The sequence below is a fragment of the Eufriesea mexicana genome, unplaced genomic scaffold, assembly GCF_001483705.2.
Source record: "Eufriesea mexicana isolate 0111107269 unplaced genomic scaffold, ASM148370v2 scaffold385, whole genome shotgun sequence".
NCBI classification, from domain to species: domain Eukaryota; kingdom Metazoa; phylum Arthropoda; class Insecta; order Hymenoptera; family Apidae; genus Eufriesea; species Eufriesea mexicana.
Window position 1 is genome coordinate 478931 of NW_016908568.1, and position 25979 is coordinate 504909.

General features: G+C 41.7%; 1 protein-coding gene across 1 annotated transcript in view; it reads right to left on the minus strand.

Annotated features, from left to right (window-relative positions):
• The window catches only part of LOC108545266 (microtubule-associated protein futsch), a 31419-nt gene extending 6282 nt beyond the window's left edge, over positions 1-25137 (minus strand). The window contains 9 exon segments of the mRNA XM_017896795.1: positions 3-10374; positions 10657-14052; positions 14428-14839; positions 14989-15183; positions 15232-15361; positions 15475-15573; positions 23267-23509; positions 24103-24316; positions 24921-25137. Coding sequence (XP_017752284.1) covers positions 3-10374; positions 10657-14052; positions 14428-14839; positions 14989-15183; positions 15232-15361; positions 15475-15573; positions 23267-23507 — 14845 coding nt within the window. The 5' untranslated portion in view covers positions 23508-23509; positions 24103-24316; positions 24921-25137.
• Between the last annotated feature and the right edge of the window lie 842 nt (positions 25138-25979).

Here is a 25979-nt window from a genome sequence, read left to right on the forward strand (position 1 = left end):
CCCTACATCCTTTGCCTCAACGTCCTTTACATCGGCAAAATCACCAGCAATGCTAGGTGATTTAGATTTGTCAGATTCAGCTCTCGTATCCATTGTAACACTGGTTACGCTGGGAGAACGAGACTTTTCCATATCTTTTACGTGTGCAATGTCTTCGGTAATGCTGGGTGATTTCGATTTGTCGGTGATAACTTTTTGTTCCGCTGATACACTCGTCACACTGGGAGATCGCGACTTCTCCATGCTTTTTGTCTCAATTTCCTTTAAATCTGCAACGTCACCAGCAATACTGGGTGATTTCGACTTGTCGGTTTCAGCTTTTGGTTCTATTGATATACTCGTCACAGTTGGAGAACGTGGCTTCTGGATATCATCTGTCTCAACATCCTTTACATCGACAACGTCACCAGCAACGCTGGGTGATTTAGATTTGTCGGATTCAGCTTTTATGTCCATTGTTACACTCGTAACACTGGGAGAACGAGATTTTACGATATCTTTTACTTCAATATCTTTAACGTGTGCAAAGTCTTCAGTAATGCTGGGTGATTTCGATTTGTCGGTGATAAATTTTTGTTCGACTGATACACTCGTCACACTGGGAGAACGAGACTTTTCGACATCCTTTGCCTCAACATCCTTTACATCGGCAACGTCACCAGCAATACTGGGTGATTTAGATTTGTCAGATTCAGCTCTCGTATCCATTGTAACACTGGTTACGCTGGGAGAACGAGACTTTTCGATATCTTTTACTTCAACATCTTTTACGTGTGAAATGTCTTCGGTAATGCTGGGTGATTTCGATTTGTCGGTGATAACTTTTTGCTCGACTGATACACTCGTCACACTGGGAGAACGAGACTTTTCGATATCTTTTACTTCAACAACTTTTACGTGTGAAATGTCTTCGGTAATGCTGGGTGATTTCGATTTGTCGGTGATAACTTTTTGCTCGACTGATACACTCGTCACACTGGGAGAACGAGACTTTTCGACATCCTTTGCCTCAACATCTTTTACATCGGCAACGTCACCAGCAATACTGGGTGATTTAGATTTGTCAGATTCAGCTCTCGTATCCATTGTAACACTGGTTACGCTGGGAGAACGAGACTTTTCGATATCTTTTACTTCAACATCTTTTACGTGTGAAATGTCTTCGGTAATGCTGGGTGATTTCGATTTGTCGGTGATAACTTTTTGTTCGACTGATACACTCGTCACACTGGGAGAACGAGACTTTTCGACATCCTTTGCCTCAACATCCTTTACATCGGCAACGTCACCAGCAATGCTGGGTGATTTAGATTTGTCGGATTCAGCTTTTATATCCATTGTTACACTCGTAACACTGGGAGAACGAGACTTTTCGCTATCTTTTACTTCAACAGCTTTTACGTGTGCAATATCTTCAGCAATACTGGGTGATTTCGACTTGTCGGTTTCAGCTTTTGGTTCCATCGATACAATCGTCACACTGGGAGAGCGAGACTTCTCTACATCCTTTGGCGCAACATCCTTTACATCGGCAACGTCACCAGCAATGCTGGGTGATTTAGATTTGTCAGATTCAGCTCTCGTATCCACTGTAACACTGGTTACGCTGGGAGAACGAGACTTTTCGATATCTTTTACTTCAACATCTTTTACGTGTGCAATGTCTTCAGCAATGCTGGGTGATTTTGATTTATCGCTTTCAACTTTTGGTTCCATCGATACACTCGTCATACTGGGAGAACGAGACTTCTCGACATCCTTTGCCTCGATATCCTTTACATCGGCAACGTCACCAGCAATGCTGGGTGATTTAGATTTGTCAGATTCAGCTTTCGTATCCATGGTAACACTGGTTACGCTGGGAGAACGAGACTTTTCGACATCCTTTGCCTCAACATCCTTTACATCGGCAACGTCACCAGCAATGCTGGGTGATTTAGATTTGTCAGATTCAGCTTTCGTATCCATGGTAACACTGGTTACGCTGGGAGAACGAGACTTTTCGCTATCTTTTACTTCAACAGCTTTTACGTGTGCAATATCTTCAGCAATACTGGGTGATTTCGACTTGTCGGTTTCAGCTTTTGGTTCCATCGATACAATCGTCACACTGGGAGAGCGAGACTTCTCTACATCCTTTGGCGCAACATCCTTTACATCGGCAACGTCACCAGCAATGCTGGGTGATTTAGATTTGTCAGATTCAGCTTTCGTATCCATTGTAACACTGGCTACACTGGAAGAACGAGACTTTTCGATATCTTTTACTTCAACATCTTTTACGTATGCAATATCTTCGGCAATGCTGGGTGATTTCGATTTGTCGGTGATAGCTTTTTGTTCAACTGATACACTCGCCACACTGGGAGAACGAGACTTCTCGACATCCTTTGCCTCAACATCCTTTACATCAGCAACGTCACCAGCAATGCTCGGTGATTTAGATTTGTCAGATTCAGCTCTCGTATCCATGGTAACACTGGTTACGCTGGGAGAACGAGACTTTTCGATATCTTTTACTTCAACATCTTTTACGTGCGCAATGTCTTCAGCAATGCTGGGTGATTTCGACTTATAGCTTTCAACTTTTGGTTCCATCGATACACTCGTCACACTGGGAGAACGAGACTTCTCGACATCCTTTACCTCGATATCCTTTACATCGGCAACGTCACCAGCAATGCTGGGTGATTTAGATTTGTCAGATTCAGCTTTCGTATCCATTGTAACACTGGTTACGCTGGGAGAACGAGACTTTTCGCTATCTTTTACTTCAACAGCTTTTACGTGTGCAATATCTTCAGCAATACTGGGTGATTTCGACTTGTCGGTTTCAGCTTTTGGTTCCATCGATACAATCGTCACACTGGGAGAGCGAGACTTCTCTACATCCTTTGGCGCAACATCCTTTACATCGGCAACGTCACCAGCAATGCTGGGTGATTTAGATTTGTCAGATTCAGCTTTCGTATCCATTGTAACACTGGCTACACTGGAAGAACGAGACTTTTCGATATCTTTTACTTCAACATCTTTTACGTGTGCAATGTCTTCAGCAATGCTGGGTGATTTCGATTTATCGCTTTCAGCTTTTGGTTCCATTGATACACTCGTCACACTGGGAGAACGAGACTTCTCGACATCCTTTGCCTCGATATCCTTTACATCGGCAACTTCACCAGCAATGCTGGGTGATTTAGATTTGTCAGATTCAGCCCTCGTATCCATTGTAACACTAGTTACGCTGGGAGAACGAGACTTTTCGATATCTTTTACGTGTGCAATATCTTCGGCAATGCTGGGTGATTTCGATTTGTCGGTGATAGCTTTCTGTTCAACTGCTACACTCGTCACACTGGGAGAACGAGACTTCTCGACATCCTTTGCCTCAACATCCTTTACATCGGCAACGTCACCAGCAATGCTCGGTGATTTAGATTTGTCAGATTCAGCTCTCGTATCCATTGTAACACTGGTTACGCTGGAAGAACGAGACTTTTCGATATCTTTTACTTCAACATCTTTTACGTGTGCAATGTCTTCGGCAACGCTGGGTGATTTCAATTTATCGGCCACAACTTTTTGTTCGATTGATACGCTCGTCACACTCGGAGAACGAGACTTGTCCATATCCTTTGCCTCAACATCCTTTACATCGGCAACGTCACCAGCAATGCTGGGTGATTTTGATTTGTCAATCGCAGGTTTTGCATCCACTGTAACACTCGTTACGCTAGGAGAACGAGACTTCTCGATTTCTTTTTCGTCCGAAATGTCTTCAGCAATGCTAGGTGATTTCGACTTGTCACTTTCGACCTTTGGTTCCATAGTTACACTCGGTACACTTGGAGATCGAGACTTCTCGATATTTTTCGCATCAACATCCTTTACATCTACAACCTCATCGGCAATGCTAGGTGATTTTGATTTCTCGGTCTCAACTTTTCGTTCCATTGATACACTCGTCACACTGGGAGAGCGAGGCTTATCCACACCTTTTGTCTCGACATCCTTCACGTCCGAAGTGTCTCTAGGAATGCTAGGTGATTTCAATTTGTCGGTCTCAACTTTTGGTTCCATGGATGCACTCGTGACACTTGGGGAACGAGATTTTTCAATATCTTTTGCCTCAACATCTTTTACATCTGCAACCTCACCGTCTATGCTGGGTGATTTCGATTTCTCCGTTTCAACTTTTGATTCCACTGAGACGCTAGTCACGCTGAGAGAACGCGACTTCTCCATATCTTTTGCCACAACATCTTTTTCTTCTGCAGCGTCACCAGCAATGCTGGGGGATTTCGATTTGTCGGACTCAACTTTTGGTTCCATGGTTACACTCGTCACACTGGGAGTACGAGACTTTTCTATTTCCTTTGCTTCAACATCCTTCATATCTGCATCACTAGCAACGCTGGGTGACTTAGATTTGTCGGTTTCAACTTTTGTATCCATTGTGACACTCGTTATACTGGGAGAACGAGACTTCTCGAGATCCTTTGCCTCGACATCCTTTACATCCACAACGTCACCAGCAATGCTGGGTGACTTAGATTTGTCAGATTCAGCTTTCGTATCCATTGTAACACTGGTTACACTGGAAGAACGAGACTTTTCGATATCTTTTGCCTCATCATCCTTTACGTGTGCCATATCTTCAGCAATGCTAGGTGATTTCGATTTATCGCTCTCAACTTTTGGTTCCGTTGATACACTCGTCACACTGGGAGACCGAGACTTCTCAATTTCTTTGTCCCCAACATCTTTCAAGTCTACAGCATCTCCGGCAATGCTAGCTGATTTCGACTTATCGATTTCAACTTTTGATTCCATTGTTACACTGGTTACACCAGGTGAACGGGATTTCTCGATATCTCTTGCCTCAACATCCTTTACATATGCAACGTCATCGGCAATGCTAGGTGATTTCGATTTATCTGTCTCAATTTTTGGTTCCATTGTTACACTCGGTACACTAGGAGAACGGGATTTCTCGATATCTTTTGCTTCGACATCTTTTATGTCTACAACCTCGCCGGCAATGCTAGGTGATTTTGATTTATCGGTTTCAACTTTTGGTTCCATTGTTACACTCGTTACACTAGGAGAACGGGATTTCTCGATAGCTTTTGCTTCCACGTCTTTTATATCTACAATCTCACCGGCAATGCTAGGTGATTTCGATTTATCAGTCTCAACTTTTGGTTCCATTGTTACACTCGTGACACTGGGAGAACGGGACTTGTGGATATCTCTTGCCTCAACATCCTTTAGGTCAGGTGTTTCGCCAGCAACGCTCGGTGATTTTGATTTATCCGGTTCGACTTTCGCTACGGTTGGTATGCTCGTTACACTCGGAGATCTAGATTTTTCTCTATCTTTCCCCTCAATATCCTTCACATCAGCTCTATCCCCATCAACGCTCGGTATTTTCTTTTTCTCGGTTTCATCTTTCGAGTCTGCCGATATACTTGTGCTACTGGAAGATCGTGATTTCTCAACATCTTTTGCTTCAACTTCTTTCGCGACTACAACCTCATCAGAAATGCTGGGCGACTTTGATGCATCGGATTCGTCTTTCCGTTCGACGGGCGTACTAGTTATGCTTGGGGATCTGGATTTTTCGATATCTTTTTCTAAAACATCCTTCATATCGGTCGCTTCACCTGCCACGCTTGGTGATTTTGACTTATCCGCTTCTGTTTTCGGCTCTATTGGTGCTGTCGTTACACTGGGAGTCCTAGACATCTCGGTATCTTTGGTTTGAACTGCTTTTATATCTACCTCGTCACCAGCAATACTCGGTGATTTTGACTTATCTGGTTCGACCTTCTGTTCTACTAATTCACTCGTTACACTAGGAGATCTAGACTTTTCTCTGTCTTTCGATTCAACATCTTTAATGTCTGGCACCTCGTCCACGATACTTGGTGATTTTGATTTATCAGGTTCAACTTTCGTTTCCACCGGTGCAATTGTTATACTAGGAGATCTAGATTTCTCGGTATCTTTCAGTTCGACCTCTTCTATATCAGCCCCGACAGCAGTTATGCTGGATATCTTTGACTTATCCGGCTGTTCCTTCAATTCCATTGATATACTTGTTACGCTCGGTGTTCTAGATTTCTCGGTTACTTTTGTTTCAGCTTCTTTTATATCGACTAGGTCATCAACAATGCTCGGTGACTTTGATTTTTCGGATGAATCTTTCGTTTCCATTTCGTCTGGAATGCTCGGTGTCTTGGACTTGTCTAATTCATCCTTCTTCGCATCCGTTGTAACACTTGTCACACTGGGTGATCTGGGCTTGCCAATTGTCATTATATCAATGTCTTTCGTCTCAAAGGCACTGGTCGGTGATCTAGAAGTATCTTCGGTAACTTTAAGCTCTTCGCTGGGACTCGCTACGCCCGGTGTCGTAAATATTTCACGAGACGGCGGGCTGGCTTGTTTTATAACGTCCGTTTCGACTTTCGATATTTCAATTGATTTTTCCTCGGCATCCTTTAAATCGGCTTCTTTACTCGGGATTGATATTTCTCTCGACAAATCATCCAACTCTGTACGGCCTTTAATTTCTTCTTCGCTGTCTCGAATGCTTCTATCGGGCGATTTCTCTTTCGGCTTTTCATCTTTACTTATAACGCGTTCTTTATCTTCATCGGCAGCATCCGGTGTGATGAGTTTTTCTGATTCTGGCATTTCAAACGAAATTGCCGTGGTTGATTTCGATATATCAGCGGTAATTCTGAAATCTGTCGATGTTGCTACTTTCTCCGCAGATTTATCGGTAGTTAGGATTGGAAGCTCGTCCTTAACAATTATATCAGTCTGTTCAATATCGGGAGATTTCTTTAATTTATCAGTTGTATCCGTTTCGATCGGTAACATTGCTACGTCTTTCAATTCGATGTCTCTTTTCTCGCCAACTACGGCTGACTTATCCATCGGTGTAATTACCGGCTCTACATCTTTTATATCGGCCGAAATTTCAATCGTCTCTGCTAATTTATCCGTGGGAGATTTGGCAAAAATAGTCTCTGCCGGTGAAACGTCTTCCGACCGAACCGACTCCGGTGATTTTAAAGCTCCTATTTCGAGAACTTTTTTACGAGTTTCTACATCGGTAGCCAACCTTTGTTCAAACGATGCTGATTTCTCTACAGCTTCCATCATCAGTTTTCCAGCGTCTTTGCTAACTGGAGGCACTTTGCCAACAGTGTCGTCAATTTTCTCGGTTATCGATAACTCCGAAGACGGTAGCTCCTTCTTTTCTGCAATTTCAACAACGCTGCTGGCCACATCCTCCAGAAGAATTTGTTTCGGTTGCTGCGGAGACTTGGCAATTTGCGCATCTATAACAGGGGGAGAAGTTTCCATTTTCTCTAAACTGTCGTCGAAATCGCGGGAATCACGGGAATCACGGGAATCACGAGCGTCAATTGGCGACTTATCCAAACTGTCTTCGGGCGTTACTTTTCCAATGTCCTTTCTCGACGGTGACTTGTCGGAAATGCTGTCTTTCTCCGGGCTACTTATCCCCGAGTGCAGAGAATCCTTATCCAGAAGCAAAGAGTCTTTGTCAGGCGTTGTTTTTACGGATGTCTCTTTAAGAGAATCATCGGGTGTGACGGTTTTCGGAAACGCGATAGTACCGGTTGCGCAAATTTCCGTTTCATGTCCACCGTCCTCGCTACTCGCTGTAACCAACATTCGTCGAACAGATCCCGCCGTATCTTCCTCGATCTCTGATTTTTTCTTTTCCACTTCTTTAGCGGTAACTCGTATCTCCGTAGATAAATCGCTAATAATTTCACGTTGGACCGTTTTCTTCGAAGAATCCATCAGTTTCTCTTCTTTCGGAGATATCGCAGGTTTCTCCCCCTTTTCCTCCTTTTCCTCCTTTTCCACCTTTTCTTCTTCTGCCCTTTTTAATTCTCCCTCTTTCTGCATTTCTTCGAATTCTTCTTTATCGGTAACATGGTCTGTTTTCAAAATTTTTCCTTTCTCCGTCGTATCTCGCTTGGCAATGGCATCCACTGTTTCTTCCGGCAATTCTTTAATCCCTATCGTTTTATCCGTGGTAACTGCTTCCTCTAATTTCTCCTCCGTCTTCTCCTTAGCTTCGTCCAGATATTTTTCTACGGTATCGAGAGTTTCCTTTATCGCCTCCTCTTTGTCCAATGAAATAACGGCTCTTACGGTATCTACCGATAATTCGTCCTTTTCTCCTTTCTCCTTTGTCTCGTGAACAAATTTTTCATCGGCCTCGATAACCTCGCTCGTGGTATCTTCCACCGCTTCTTCCGCGTATTCTCGTGCTTTCGATTCCTCGTCCGATTTTCCGGAAATCTCTTTCACGGCCGACGTGTCTTTCAACGAGCTAACCGTTAAATCCTGCACTTTGTATTCCTGTTCGACAGCCTCAAAATCGTCCATGATATCCTTCTCGTGCTTTTTCTCCATAATATCTTTTACAGTTTCCGGCTTGACAGATGCCATTAACGCTTTCTCATCCACCACCACCGTATCTTTCGAAATTTTTCTACCGATACTAACGAACCCATCTTCTTCTATATCTTCCTCCAGCACATCTTCCTCCTCCTCCTTCTCCTCCTTCTCCTCTTTCGCTACTTTTACTTTTTCCATTTTCAACAACGATTCCGTTTCTCTTTCTTTACGCAACTCGCTTTCCGATTTTGCAATTGGTATCGCTTCGACCACCTCTTTCTCCTTCTTTTCCTTTTCTTCTTCTTTTCTTTCCGCTTCTGCCTCTTCTTTCTCTTCTTCCTTCTTTCTTTTATCGTCTAATACAGTTTGATCTATCTGTGAATCAAAGAGGCCATCCGTAGGAACATGGATCAACTTTTTAACGATAATTTCCTGAATGATACGAATAACGATCGTTTTCGGCACGATTTTCTTCACCGAAATTTCTTCCACGATTTCGATAGTTATACATTTTCCTTTTGTAACATATTCGTTAATAATGTACTCCTCGAGCTCCATTCTCAGCCGAGGTGTAATGGATTCTTCGAGTTTTAACGTGTCTACATTATCCACCACATCTTCCTTCGCAAGTCCTTTCCTAATGATAATCTCCTCGATGATGTAAATTACACGCTCCCTCGGTATACATTTAACTGTTGTAATATATTCTATAATTTCAATGGTAATTCTCTTCTTTTTCGTTACAAGCTCTTCGATAATTTCTTCCACCATACGATCCACCTTATCCACGATAGCTTTCACCTCGGACGGGAATCCGATAGAGGTAACAACTTCTTTACTCGGCTCCGCTTTACTCTCGGCTTCGTGCATCTTATCCGTTATAAATTTCGGCGAGGTTGGTGTCGAACCAGGCGAGACCATTACGATTTCTGCTTTCGCGGGAGAAATCTTTTGATCGAAACCAATCACCGACTCTTCTATCCCAGCTCCACCAACTTGCGTCTCGTCCGTTGCGATCGTCGTTTTTACTTCTTCTTTCACGCATATCTCTTCCGCTGCGGGCTTGGTTAGCTCTATCTTGGAAGGTACAGACACAACCTCGCAAACCATCGAATCTTTCTCCTCCTTTAACATTTCGTCGCAAATTTCTTTAACCTCGCGTTTATCCGTTTCTTTTTCTTTCGGCGATATGATCGGCTCTGCTTCCTTCACCACTTTCACGCATGGTTCTTCGATCGATTCCGCCACGAGTTCTTCCGTTTCTTCTTGATAAGGAGACATTTCTTCGGTAATGCCAACTTTGGTCGGCATCACCGCAATCTTATCGGCAATTTTCTCCAATTTCTCATCGTACGGTAACGATTCGGTTACTCCATCTTCGATTACAGTTTCAACCACGTCTTGCTCGCTCGTCATTACCGGCGATTCTTCTTTCTTTTCTATCATGGTCGACTCTTTAAATAATCCTTTACCCGAAAGGAAATCGTCCTCTTCTTTCAACACTTGTGCTACCTCTCGCACGATTTTGCTAACGTCCCTAGATTTGTCTTCGATATCGATACCAGCCGTTCCAGCTAGCACCTCACCGACGTCTCGTACAGCTTCTTTAACGTCTTTTACAGGTCCTACGGTTATTTCGAAATCTTCGTCTCTCGGTATGTCAAATTTCACTTTTTCCGGCTCCTTGCTATCAGGTGACACGCTTTCCATCTGCGGCTTTATCGCTTCCAACTTTTCCACTACGCCTTCCAGCGTATCTTTAACCACATCCTTCACCGGTAAAACCTCTCGTGGCAGATCCACCGTTTCCTCACTGCCGATCTTCTCTACCAATGATTCCAAAGAATCTCTCAGACTGTCCTTTACCGTCTTAAATTTCTTCGAGGCTTCCTCTAATAGCGCCTTTATCTCTTCCGCGTCTTCCTCCACGCCTTCCATCAACTGCTGCTGCTGCTGCTCTGCCTCCTTTTCCTCCTTTTCCTCCTCCTCCTCCTCCTCCTCCTCCTCCTCCTCCTCCTCTTCCTTCACTACCTCCTCCTTCTCCTTTGCCGCTTCCTTCTTCTCCTCTTCCTTCTCCTTCTCGACTATTCTTCTCGCGTCTTCCTTCGATATATCCTCGATAAGAGCAACATCTTTCGTCTCGTCTTTGCTCGGTTTCGCTTCGCCCTTGGACGCAATTATTTCATCCTCTGTAATTTTCGATACAACTATCTTTTCGCTGCTTTCTTTCTCCATTCCCGCCACTTTCTTTTCATCCTCCGTAGCCTTCTTCTTCTCGAGCATCTCAAGATCGGGCACATGGTCGTCTTTCGTAACAAAGGTCACCGCTTCCTCCATGATTCTCGCTTCTGCTACCTCTGGGATGGCTACGCTTTCCTGTATCTTCTCGCTACTAGGTTTGCCGACTTTGGGGAACATTTTCTCAACATCGACCTCTTCGAGAACGCTTTTCTCTTGTACCTTCGCCTCTTTCGGCGAGCTAGATTTCGACGAAGACTTTTCCTCCGTTTCCTTCTCTGGTTCCTTCTTTGATTTTTTAGTCAACTTGTCGATACCTTTTTCAAACTTGTCGGCAACCTTGCCGAAGAAACTGAAGACACCTTTTTGTTCCTTAACTACCGGTGGCGTAGGTGGCTCTTTCATCACCTCTTGCGGTTGCGGTTGCGGTTGCGGTTGCGGTTGCGGTTGCGACGGCTTTTCCTCTTTCATCTTCTCAAAGTCCTCCATTCTATAGAATTTCGGATCAACCTCCTCGTGGACGGGTAAATCGGCAACTTCGTCCGGTGTTTTCACGATATCGCGTTGCAAACTTTGCATAGCTTGGCGAACATCGAACACCTGAACATCCGGCTTGACAGTTGCGGTAGGAGGTAGGACTCGCGAAGCAGCGGTAACCACGGCGGCAACCTCAGGCGGAGCGATCTCTTCTTTATCCTTGGGCGAGATATCCTTCTCTTTCACTTCTTCCACGATGTGTTTCTCGTCCATGTCCTCCTTTATCTCGTCCAGGGGTATACGCTCATCTTCCGGGAGTGTCGGTGCGGTTGTCGTTGCCCCAGATTCCAAAGTCGAGATACGTTCTTGCGATTCCTCATATTTCTCCGGCATTTGTTCCTTTTGATCGGCTTCCGGCTTCAAATCGGTATCGGTGGTTTTCTTTTCGGACGAATCTAATTTGTCCGGGCTGAAACTCGACGGTTCCTTGGTAATCTCCTCGCTATCCTTTTTACCCGAATCGTCTTTCTCCTCCGGTTTCTGTTGTATCGATTCCGCCGCGGAGGCAATTATGTCTTTCACCTTTTCCTCCAACTCTTCCCTACGGCCCGGCGACAAATCGATCGGCTCTGCTCCTACTCCCTCCTCCACCTCCTCCACCTCCTCCTCTTCCACCTCTTCCACCTCTTCCACCACTTCCTCCTCCGCCGCCGCCACCTCCACCTCTTCCGCAGCTTTCAACGATATCCTCGATTCTTTCCGTTCCGACTCGCGTTTCTCCACGCTCTCGTCCTTCTCTTTCTCCTCCACTTCTTCCTCCGCACCTTTCTCTTTCACCAGTTCTATATCCTTCTTCGACATCTTTACCTTCTCCGATTCGGCCTCGTCCAAGATATGCTTCTGTTCACCCTCGCCGCTCTGAGTAGAATCCTCTATATAATCTTCTTCCTTCTCCACGATCAAATATTCCTCGATCAATTCTCTCTTCAACGCATCTTCCATATCGGTCTCGATTATGTCGTCGTCCGTGATATCCTCCTCCTTTTTATCGGTAAGTTCCGCAGTGATTTCGTCGTCTCCCTCCGAACGATCCTCTTTTCGCGTCTCCTCGATACGTTCCGCCTTTTGAAGCACCGCCTCGATCTCCTCCACCACTTCTCGTTCCTCTTTCAAATCAGCCAGCACCTTACTCTCGATCGAATCCAACGATATATCTTCCGAACGTTCCATTAAACTCTTCTCCACGATCCTTGCCCCTGTCTCCGCTTCGATTCCAGACGGTGTGGATACCGTGGACGAGTCCGCGGTACCTTTCTCGCTCTTCGCTTTACGAGTAACTACGCCGTCCTTGTCGGATTTAACCGATGTCGTTGGCGTGCTACGAGTCGATTTCGCTGGACTACCGGATACCCGCACTTTACTCGGGCTAACAGGTTTCCCCCGACGACCGATCGGTCTTCTCTCCATTGGCTTCGCTTTCGCCGGCGCTTTAACCATTCCGGTCATCGCCCCGCTACCAACGCCGCTCCTATCCTTTATCGCCGATTTCTCGATATTCTTTAGCTCCACTACTTTCCTGTTATTCGCATCTTTCGCGCTTTTCGCTGGCGGTGCCACGCCAATTTTCTGCCCGGCCGGTTGAACTTTACCCTTAGGTGGTATACTCGCCTTCGATATTTCCGTTTTCGTCGCCACACCGTTAACCATCTTCTTCGGTGTCGTCGGTGAGGATTTCGCCGTGTCCTTCTTCTCTATCGGCGACTGTTTTGCCCTCTTCTCCACGAGCTTTGCCTTTCCCGCTGCCTCCGTTTTACCAGGCTTGCCAACCCCACCAACCCCACCAACCCCGCCAACCCCCTTCGTATCTCTCTTCTTCGTTCTCTCTTCCGCCGTTCCACCACTCACCACCTTTCCTTTCGTTTCCTTCATCGGCGGGCCAACTGCCACCTTATCCGTCGTCGTTTCCGACTTGCCCTTCTCCGGCTCTATCTTCTTCTCTTCCTCCAGCTTTTCCTCCGACTTTTCCCTTTGCTTCTCCAACTTTCCCACGCCCTCCTTCTTCCCAACATCCTTCTTCCCAACATCCTTCTTACTCTCTTTCACCTCCTTCCCTTCCACTTCTATTCTCTTGTTCTCCACCGCCTTCTTACTCTTCGCCTCGGCTTTAACCGCTTGCGTAGGCTTGGTAGGTATTATCGGTGTACCCTGTGTTACGCTCTTTGGCGGCGATTCCTCGCCACCGCCTTTCACCGTTCGCATCTCCGGCGATTCCTTCTTCTCCTTTTTCGCGTCCACCGACCCGACCAACTTCTTCGAAAGAACCGGTTGTTCTTTCTCGATCAGGCCCAACTTTTGTTTCGTCGGTTTATCGCGCAACGTCGCCAACGAAGCAGACGGAGAAAGGCTCTTGGCCGAACAGACCGGATGCTTGAGGAACTCCAAGTGTTTCAATCGTTCGAATCCTTCGAAAATCCTGTGCTGCGGTGTACTACCGGGAAACAGAATTCTCGTAATAGTATTCTCCGGGTTAGCCGGCTGCCAGACCAACAGCGCGCATATCGATACCAAATTCTGTATCGGGAACGTTAAATTGTTCGAATCTTTCTTATGGCTACCAGCGAACAATTTCGAGTCCGAGGTATGCCATTTCGCCAAAAATTCTCTCACTTCGCGAGTATCCTTACTCGGACTTAACACGTACATATCCAACGTGCCATGACCCACTTTGTGATAGAGGTTGATCGGATCCGGATCCCTGTAGCATGGATGCGCTCGAAGACTGATGTGACGCAAATTCACCACCATCTCTTGACCGATGTCGGTCAGATTCAAGATCAGAGGATCGATATCTTTGTCCCCGTCCGGTGAATTGGACTGTCTTCTCTCCTGTTTCGCCAACAGACAATAATTTCATAAGCCAAAGTATATTCTTCCTGCTTGTCATTGTCGTTGTCGTTGTTAACGTTGTCGTTGTTAACGTTGTCGTTGTTAACGTTGTCGTTGTTAACGTTATCGTTATCGTTATTGTTATCGTTATCGTTATCGTTATCGTTATCGTTATCGTTACCGTTACCGTTCCCGTTACCGTTACCGTTCCCGTTACCGTTCCCGTTACCGTTCCCGTTACCGTTCCCGTTACCGTTCCCGTTACCGTTCCCGTTCACCTTCGCGTTAATGTTCAATTACACGACGGGTAAACGCGACAACGGATAAACAGCTTCGTTGATAGATTAAACTAGAGCTAATCCAACTAATACTTACGACTAGATTGCAGAAGAAGTGTCCGATTTGAGGATAAACGTGCATCTCTTTCTTTTTACGAAGAACACTGGACATGCCTCCGACATTGCTGTTATTTATTCTAGTAACCAAGACCGCATCCAGGCGGTCCAAATGTCTCGTAAAGTCCCAGAAACAGGCCTTTCTAGCAAAACCACCGTCCACCAACATATTAAAACCGTTTATGCCGAAGAGAGCGGCATCACCTTGGCCACCAGGGAAGACGTATAACGTTGGATGACTGAATCTTATGTTGCCTACGACATCGGACGGTTCCATAAGTTGATCCAGTGTCTGAGCCACGAGATACTGTCCAACGTAATTCGTAAAACTCGTAATTGCTGGCAATCCAGCGGTAAGAACGTCATCGGGATTTACTCTGACACGGCATGGTCTACAATACGGGAAACAGACACCATTATCCATGCAATTATCTCGCTATAGTATCTCGCATCTCGCTCTAGTTTTATAAAAATACAAACTTTCTTTACTACTAACACTCTGTTAACCACGATACAAAGTCAAAACAAAGAAAACACCTACCTGGTACAAGCTTCTTTCGATAATTTATTTGTTGTCCAATCGCCAACACTCGCGCAATGTATGTCCACCGTAACACTGTTCTCGTACGCGCGAAGAACTCTTTGTACCTCGTGTTCGCTGAACGCGTCGAGAAAATCGGCAAGGCTAAAGGTTCCATCCTGGTGGACAATTTCAACAACGTTATACTTTATTTCACTGAAAATTCTACACGTTATACCTACTAAATCTACTATTCTTTCCAACTAATTCGCCTACGAATTGATAATAAAACTTGCGAGAAGATTACGAATACACTGTAATAAAGTGTTGGTCTGCGGGTGGATAAGAACTTCGGTAACAAGATTTTCGGTAGCGTATTGGATCAGTCGTTCACCTAAAAATTCATTTCTATCATCCAACGAAACAATTTCTAATTATTATATGCTATATCGGAATAGCAAAGTATTCTATATATATTTCATTAATTAAAAATATTCATCTCATTACCATTTCTAGCTTCTTCTCCTTCGGGAGCTTGTGTTACCAACGCCAGTAATTCTTTTTCTAAATCTACGTGACAGCTATCCTTATCCCATGACAGGAAACCTGAAACGCGAAATTACCAACAAAAGATTATACAAGATTCATAAAGATCGGTATATCCGTATTAATCGTATATTGTTCAAGATTGTCAATTTAAAAAACTTTCAGCAAGAAAGCAGCTGCTTTCCTAAGGAAAGATCATTTCTCTTCAGACATACACGGGTTAAGTTCAACGTTATTTATAAACCGAACAACAGATTTTTCTCCTTCTTTTCGATATACCATTCGTACAGATATCTATTTAGATATAATATGTAAATTTACAAACTGAACAAATATAAAGTGTACTTGAATCTGTGTGTCTTTCATCCTAATTTCATCCTAATTTCATCCTAATTTCATCCTAATTTCATCCTAATTTCATCCTAATTTCATCGCAATTTCATCGTAATTTCATCGTTATCGCGACCCAAGACAAAGGTAAACGATCGAAATAATGGGGCTATAACGTGGTACGTAACTATCTAAGAATTTCTGCACTAGTTTGGCTTCTTGGTAAAGCGAGGATGCTGGTTCAGGGCTGAATAATGTAAGGTGAAGGTTAAGAAATCGAGAATCGTCTTCTTCTCGGATCTCCACAGTCACCAATTCGATTAATTCCATTAACTCGATTAACTCGATTAACTCGATTAACTCGATTAACTCGATTAACTCGATTAATTCGATCGATTCCATCGATTCGAGGTATAAAGAATTTATTACAACGAATAATCGCATTTTTCCTATATTATTTCGTAGAAAAATAGATCCACGTATTCTGTCATTTTCCTTTGCTATACGCGTATTCCCATCTTCATCGCGTCTCCTTCTTTTTCTGCTTTTCTTTTCCTTTCCTTTTTCCTTTTTCCTTTTTCCTTTTCTTCTTTCATCCCCTTCCCTTTTTCCTCCTTTCTTGCAGCCAGTTCGACAATATCATGATGTAACAATGTAAGAAATTCCATCCCGACCACAAGATTTCTCGATAACTTAAAGGAATAAAAAACGATGATCAGCCGAATTTAACGAGATTAAACGAACCAAACTATCCATTCAACGATCAAAGTAAAGAAGAACAAAAGGAGAAGGAAGAAAGAAGGAAGAAAGAAGGAAGAAAGAAGGAAGAAAGAAGGAAGAAAGAAGTAAGAAAGAAAAAGAAGAATATGTCGATACCACGAATGAGGCAGGAGTTCTATGACGTCATGAATACCGCACCCCGTCACGTGGTTCCGCGGTAGCCGGCAATCGATCGCACATCCTGCACCCACACTCTATTGCCATCTCTGTTACCCGTTATTTTATCTCTTGTGCGTAAAACGGCCCAACCAACAGTTATCCATTTAAAAGATACAGATGAACATAAAACGAATTATTACATATTACGTACGTGTTATGTTTCCCAAGTTTCCGTGCCTATGTTTCCCCTAAGTCGAAAAGAAAAATGAAAACTACAACACCATTGTCTACTAATCCTAACTAATCCTAACTAATCCTAACTAATCCTAACTAATCCTAACTAATCGCAAATAATCGTAACTCGCTCACCGCGTTATACCGGATATACGAATGTAATTTTTATTATAAGGTAAACGAATAAGACGAAAAAGCTGTGCGTTTTTCATTTCTTCCAGCTGATTCGAATGATCGACGATTGGTGCACAGCGCGATTGCCAAGACATTTTAAACTCTTGTCGCGCACCCGATTCTTTTAACACACTGAAAAACCTAAGGAAAAAAACGACTTTTTTGAATTTTTCATTCATTTTCATATACTTTCATATAGTCGTGTAATCGATCGTAAGCTGTCCATGAAAAATACGACTCATGTCTTCCTTATGTTAAGAACACGTTACACGTAGGTTAATTAAACCTACATTTCTAAACCCCACTACCAGCGATATAATCACATAACTATAATTCCTTCGAATCGCTTAACTTGTCACGTTGAACCACAGAACCAGCAAATTCTCTATGTCAAATTGATCGGAAGCCCTGACGATGATACAAGAGAAGCCGTGCGTCGGGGGTCGTGCCTTTTAATGCGTGACGACCCATGCACATTTTCTTTACCATATATCTACATCTACGTGTACCCGCGTATTTAGTAGTGCGAACGATTATCAAGTGTTTACATGGTCTTCAACCTAGGTGTGAAAGCAAATTCGTATGTACGCGATTCGAATACAGAACATTTCTGGAATATTCGAATAAACGTAACAATCCTAACTATTTAGAGAAATGTTTCTCGATAAACGAAATGCCATTGATATTTCGTAAAACCAGTAACACCAGTAAAACCAGTTCATGGTTCATATTCTCCAGAAAGGATGAAAACCTGGAGAAAAAGGAGAAGAAGGAGAAAACCTCTACTCCGCGTTCATGCTTCATAGACATGTTCTACTTAAAAACTGTGGCAGTTGAAGATTAAAGGTTAAATATAGATAGAATCGTGGCTTTCTTCGTAGAAATATTTAACCCTCTTCTATTCTTATAGTATTCTTATAGTATTCTTATAGTATTCTTATAGTATTCTTATAGTATTCTTATAGTATTCTTATACATCATAGAATCTGATAATCTTCTAGTATTCTTATAGAATCTTATAAACCCATCGCGCTTTTCCATCTGCTACTCTAATTTCCTTCCATTTCCTTCCATTTCCTTCCATTTCCCTTCTTCTATTCCTATATCTCCTTTCTACTCCATTTTCATCTTCTTTTCCATTTTATTCTCATTTTCAATCTCTTTCTTCTTTTCCTTTCGCTCTTCCTTGACGACAGATACTAAGAACGTTTCGGTTGCCCCAACTATGTTTAGACATGGTTCCCCGTTGTCCTTCTTCCAACTTTCCCCTCTCTTAATCCCTGCCTTTTCGATACGCGTGTAAATTATATTAGCGAAAAAATTCTTATAACATCACTCACAGCACACACACACACACACACACGTGCGCGCGTAATTCGTCTATTCATGTATATACGTCGTATGTATATATAATAAATGTACAATTATATATACAACTCGCTATGCATTAAACGAACGCAACCAATTACCGATATATATCCGCCAAACGATACACGATGAAAAACTCGAAAACATGAAAACAACGAAACATTCTAACAAGAGATATCCTTTGGATCGCGACCGCGATCTTTACGAGAGTGCAATGTAAAAGCTTTTGTTGTCTAACAGGGTCAAAAAGTTTCTTCGAAAACTGCTGACATCGTTCTTCGTTCGTTCTTCGTTCGTTCTTCGTTCGTTCTTCGTTCGTTCTTCGTTCGTTCTTCGTTCGTTCTTCGTTCGTTCTTGATTCATCCCCTGAGAGAATGAACACATCGAACGAGGTCGATAGGGAATTGTTATTCTAACCTGTTTCGATCACAAGTCGTTATAATAGCTTATCGTTATAATAGCAATCTCCTAAAATTGAATAGAAATGGAAAGTGAAAACTCTCTTTCTCTCTCTAATCGTCAAATCGTTTCGTATAATTTATTAAGTTTAAAAGCAATGCGCAATTAAACGAATAAACTAACCGAAGTAATCAATATTTCAACGGACACGAACTTGATAGAATAGCACAGAGATCGACCTGGCTCGTCCGTGGCTATTTATATTTTTAAGAGAAGGGCGAAGACCTGATCCAAGGATTTGTTAAAGACGAGACCGAGATTTATTTCTCACCGTGTTTCATTTCATTTCATCGATAACTAATCACATCTTCCGAACCTGCATTTTAACTTATTTTTTATTATTTATTATTATTATTATTATTATTATTATTATTATTATTATTATTTAAATCAGCTATCCAATATATCTCCAATGAACAATTTTTAGTTTTAAACGATGAACAATTTTTAATCGAAATCATCCTATTTCACGTATGGTAGATGCGCATACGTAAAATGTAACCGATGCAATGAAAATTTGGATGCAAACGTTGAGACGGAAGTAGACATTGTACGACATATAAAGTCATACCTTTGCTAAAGTAAAACAGCGAACAGTCTCGAAATAAAATAGCAAAATTGTTATGCGGTTACATATGTAACTCTATCGCAGCAATGTCTTCGTCCACGATAACTAGCAATAGACGTAGAAAAGAAAGGAAAGAGAAGGCGAGAAAAGAGAGAAGATAAAAAAGAAAGAATTACAAAAATTAACCAAAGTAGCAAAACAATGACCAACGACATTTTTACCTCGAAACTTGACGATTATCAATCAATGGTAAGTATGTTATTTGGTGTAAGGGTCAGGTTCAAGAACAAGCTAATCGAGAAACAGAGTTTCACGACTGGAAGAGCTCGATGCACGAAAGAGCAAATCACCAGCGAATGCCACGTTAAAATTAGACACACTATATTCAGTTGCGCGTACCGCGAAATTCTATGTCGTCCCGAAAATTTACTAAATATCGTGTTGTTCGATGATCGTATCGATGAATGATCGTATTAAATTCCGTATGAAATGTAACGATGAAACTTCCATATCCTTACATGTTCGATAATATTATGCGCCAATTATCCGTCAATTATTCGTCAATTATCCGTCAATTATCCATCAACTATTGAGAATTTCCTTCATTAACATAGTACAAACTAAAATTGAAAAAATTGAAAAAATTGAAAAAATTGAAAAAAAAGTTCACGCATCTATTCCACATTGCTCAAAGAAATTAACGCACATTAACGACATACCGGGTCGATTACTTGAAGAAATTGACACTCGATATAAAAATTGTCGTCGCGATGAAATAGAAAAAGATTAAAGGCATAGAAAACACGCGAAAAAGACAGAAGCACGTGCACAACGCGCATGTAAAATATAAATACCGTAATATGTGCTTGGAAAAGCATGCATGTAAATTTCACCGTTCGATTCAATGGAACCCTCTATATACGCGAGTTCTTCCGGATATTACAACCATCGAATAACTTCAACTTTCGCGATGCTCCCCACACGTCCTCAATCATGATTCATACCGACAAGTATGCCTTCCTATCTTACGTATGTGTGGTTACTCGTACAATATCTGTAAATACACGCGCATACACGTACTTGCACAAGCATTATCATATTAATCTTTTATCGCCATATTACCATATATTACCTCCCGTTGAATATTCACGTACGTTGGCTCACACACGTTCGTACACGCCCTTTAGAAAAATTATCAATTTCTACAATATACATGCATACATACATGCATACAAACCTACATACGTACGCGTATCGCATATAAGTGACGGTATAGCTGAAATTTGTGTACTACTGAAATTTCAAGTGTCGTACAATATATTCCTCTCTGTTCATTCTTATCAAAATTTCATTTTTTCAAATTTAAATTTGTATTTACGTGTGTATTTGCAAACATGCTGTATTTATACCTATTCGCGTTTTAACCCTAATTAAATGTAAACCGTGAGCAAAACACAACACAATGATCAGATTATCATGGACAGGTCACCATTGCAGGTAGCTTAAAATAAGTACACGAATGAATTCGTGTCTCGCCTCCTTTCCGCTCTACCAATCCTTCCTCTAATGTATGTATGTATGTATGTATGTATGCATATACAAGGGGCAACCCATGAGTCACATAAAACTTGCTAACGCATTTCCACCATACTCGTCGCATACAAAATCATCCATATGTACGCACGCACTCACGTTTAGAGGATGCAAGAATTTACAAGTAATAGCCAAATCAGAATTCCAAAGTGTCTTATCTTATATCTTTCCATTGAAATTTCTTAAAGATTAACATAGCGATTCATTTTTTTAACATTCCAGATAATATATTCAAATTTCACGTGTTCTCTGTAATTGAAATATCACATTATTTACCTCTGAATGCTTTTTCTCTCCTGTACAAATATAAATATCCTCTATAAATATAAATAAGAATGATAAATAATAATAATAAAGAAACGACCGTTTGGTTTGTAAAAGTTAACTTAACCATTTTTAATCATTAATACAATTAGAAAATTCCAAATATTTTCAACCTGTCTTATTTCTTTTATCTAACCTTTCCCCTATCTTTCATCGCTATCTTTTCTATTCTACTCTATTCCTATTCTTCGCTTCTATACAACACGAGTATCATATACTTGCTTCGTTCAGTTATGTACAGGTCTCTGTATATTTCTGCATCAATCATTCGTTTAATTACATCGCGAAATAATTATCGAAAATTGTCATTATAGTTTAGAAACGATTTTCGTTACATACCGCGTGTAGATGGATTTTATTGATCCAAGTTCTGCTGACTGCAGGGATATGGCCATAGGCCGGTCTAACATGCGCATACCGCATCAAACTCGCAAATACTAGATTTTTCCCATCACTCCCTACTTTCCCTTCCTCCACATCCTCCATTTCTATTTCATTTTTATCCCCATATATTCTCCATCCCTGTTAATATTTGCATTATTTATATTCACGTTAATACCGCTATACGCACTTTATCCACGCTTCTCTTTATCTTCATTTCGACTTGAACATTTTTTTTTAATAATCCATTGCGCCGAAAGAAATTTTCATTTCTCTGTTAATCAATAAATCCTCTCGTTAAATCGACGCGAGAGAACGATGCGACCTACTTTTATACCTACATATACATATATCTACGTGGTATAGGTTAGAATACATCTCTTCCATATTAATGCAACATCTCGTTACGGTAAAATCTCTCCCCTATAATTTAGGGGAAGACCTCCCAAATTTTTCTAAAACTGGCTTCAGATGAATTAAAGATTCATTCTTTCTTTTTCAATAACATCTATAACGCGATATAGATATGCCGAGAAAATAGAATAAAGAGTAAAAAATTCTTCCCAAGTGATTCGAATTAAAGATTAAACGAATTAATTACGTAAATAATTTATTTTCTTCGCGCAGGAAAGTCATTCCGATGTGTATGTACATTTTACACACGCGCACAAGCACGCCCGCACACCCGCACACGCGCACACCCGCACACGCGCACACGCGCAAGTGAAGTAACAAAAAAGAAAGAAAAAGAAATATATGTACATATATGTATATATACATATATAAACGTATATAAAGAAATTTTGAATAATATTTATATGTAATATATAAAGATAATTTATTTAAATAATAGGAAAGTGAACTTGCAATTCCCATCGCGAATTGAGAAATTTGTAGAATTGTAATAATCCTTGAAAGTTGATAACCGAGAATTAACGACGAATAGAGGTACCACTCGATTTCCTTACTAATCAACGTCCGCTCAAACTCCGCCTAGCAACAAGAGGGGACCTATAAAGTTGTTGGTTAAGCTCGTCCGATAAATCGGAAGGAATACGCACAGCGAAGAAGAACCGTTAGCGCTTGGGTTCATGCGCGGAACTATGTGCGCTACTAAATATGTGAAATCATAATTGTAATCGCAACTTTAATTTTTAACGAAACGTTAAATGCTAAATTTTACATTCTAAAATCGATCAACAACGTTACACCCTGTTCATTAGCTAAATACATATTTCAAATCAAAGCTATTCCATTAAGATTGTACAAGAGTAGAAACATTTCAAGTCACACTTGTCGTGTGACACTTGTCGCGTGACAAGTAAAAGAATAACTTATTTTAATCGTTGCACGTGAATTGATTTACAACCTTCCTATGAATAGCGTATTTAGATTTTCCAAGAAATTTCGAAAGAATCATTGCTTCGGTAAAATTCTACTTACCTTTCGCAAGACGGTTTAAGATAAGATCTTTATGCTGCGCAGTATGAGGCTCTGGAAGCACAACAAGAAGGTAACAACCACTTAGTGGTGACGGTGGTGGATGCTGCTGTTGAGAGCTCGGTGGCACCGCACTACCGGTCACCGGTGTAACTGGAGATACATTTTGTTCAATGTTTGTCGATGATATTGTAGTCGTCACCCCTCCCCCTCCGCCCTCGCCGGTAGGATCCGTGGTACTCATTGCTAAAACAGAAAGGAAAGGGCCAAATAGTTAGTTTCCACGTATCACATCGCATACTTTCATCAAAAACTATTTCAACGACATTTACATAACAACATTCTGCTATTTTCGTATTACTTTTCTATTGCTTTCGTGTAAATATGCTATAGGAGCCAGTATATTTATTTCAAATCTCATAATACTCGAGCAAGAAAATTTCAACGTTCATCATCCCATATTAAATCATCCGATTGGCTCAACGCGCTATACCGTGCATTTAGCATACTCGTCGTTGCATGTTGTATGCATGACATAAATGCAACGTTCGTTAAATCAAAAACAAGTATGTATTAAAAAATGTTATATCGGATCTAAATCATTGCCCTTTACATTACTCCTCCACACCGATGGTACATTTATTTTTTCACTGCCGTTTTCACTATCGTCTTCAATTATAATGTTCAATTATAACATGCCAATAAATATTACAATATTAACGAAGAATCTCAATTATGGTTAATTCCATGTAAAACAGGGTAATCGAAAAACCATCGATTCTATTACCATTCATCTTAATGTAAACGTAATTGTACATTTAAAAGAATTCAAAGCTTACCGGAGCAAGAAAATTTCGAAGAGATTTTACGAAGAGGTCACCGCGTCGTCACACCGTGATTTCATGCGGACAGCGTTGGCGTTAAGTATTGCGCAGGATTTGTACGACCGACCCTTTCCCTGAAAAGCAGTAGGGCTATGTCCTATGGCCGAATGCGCAGGATCCGGCGTCTCCGTACAACCTTAGATCATTGATCCAAATTCGGGCTAGCTAACTACAAAACAGGGCATTAGGCACCTATCTTTAACCACGAATCTTTATAAAAAAAAAAAAACTTCTCTCTTTTCTTTCTCTTTTCTTTCTCTTTTCTTTCTCTTTTCTTTCTCTTTTCATTTTCCTCTTCCCTTTTTTCTATTCTTTCCCCATTTTTTCTTTTTAAAGGTAAGAAGTGTGCGCAACAACAAGCCCAGAATAGACGATCACTGGTCCTTGTTAAACGGACAATACGATAGTGTTACAAAATTTCAAAAATCTTTAATTATTATCCTCGTCGATGCGTTTCATCGGAAATATAAAAGGGAACAAATTTCTCGCACGTTTCTATTCTCCGGGCAATGTAACACTTTATTACACGACATTGGTGCGAAAGTGTCAAACGGTCACCCTATAGGTGAGTATCGGCACTGCGGTCTACCCCTTAGTAACAACCCCTCCCGCAGTCCGCCTAGCCGGCCGATAAAATCTATACACAGTTCGGGAGAATGTTATCAAAAAGTTTCCGTGAAATTTTAGTACCCTCTATTACTTTCGCATCCCATTAACGTCTACACAGAAAACAGCACAGAAACATTCGAAAAAAAAGTACTTTGTCCTCTTACCTTGTTACGTGACGTGATTGTATCCAGTTTTAATTTCTCGTTCTTTCGATATACGTGTGGTATATCCAGTAATGCTTTCCTCTCCACGGTAAGCGCAGTTTTCTGCGCTCACGAGAGTAAGTTATCCGTGAGGAAAATGTCGAAAACAGCCTCCGCCTCTTCGTAGTAAACGCGAAATTGTCTCCTTATTTCTTTTTCTTTCTTCTCTTTCTTTGCGTATGCGATGGTACGTTAAAAAAAAAAAAAAAAAAAAAAAAAAAAAAAAAAAAGAAAAAGAGGAAGAGAGGAGAGGAGATTCTAGGAGACAGTAAAAGGAGAGCAAACGGAGAGCGACAGGAGGCCGAGTATAGCAGTAGCTCGCGAGTAATACGGTGGCAAAGAGGGTGCGCGATGGAAAATTGTCGTTGGACACAGACGGCACTAAACGTAGATTGGAACAAAGACGAAATGTGTCCCTTTTATATCTCAAGACGAGTAACAACGATCCCGTCGTGCTGGGTTCCTTTACTACGATTCACGAATGTCTCTTCTTCCTATGTTTCAATCAACGATATTCGAACTCCAATTGACTCGGCAGCAACACTCGCGTTGCGGGCTGCCGGCTCTCTGACAGACTGCGATGCCCTTTGTCGCTGCCGTGCAAAGACACCCCCTCTCCGAGGATCGTTCCAGTATCCCCACTAGCGATGCGCATTGGCTTGATTATTTCGGTTCGCGCAGTCCAGACTGCCCGTAACGTCTAGTCATTCGGTATACGCACACAACATCGTCACGGCATTGCAAACGTCGCAATGTAGGCCCGTTTAGGCTATAACGGGGGACTATACTATATACATACATACATACACACATGCATGCACGCATGCATGCATCGTACACGTACTATATATATATATATATATATATATATATATATATATATATATATATACTCGATATCCAGAAGTACGACATCGTACCACTTTAGTTTCATGTATATACGCGTGTATCAGTGCGATCGCTGCGTGCGTATGTTCTGACTGACATGACCGGCAAGCCGGCCGGCACCACGTCGGAAAA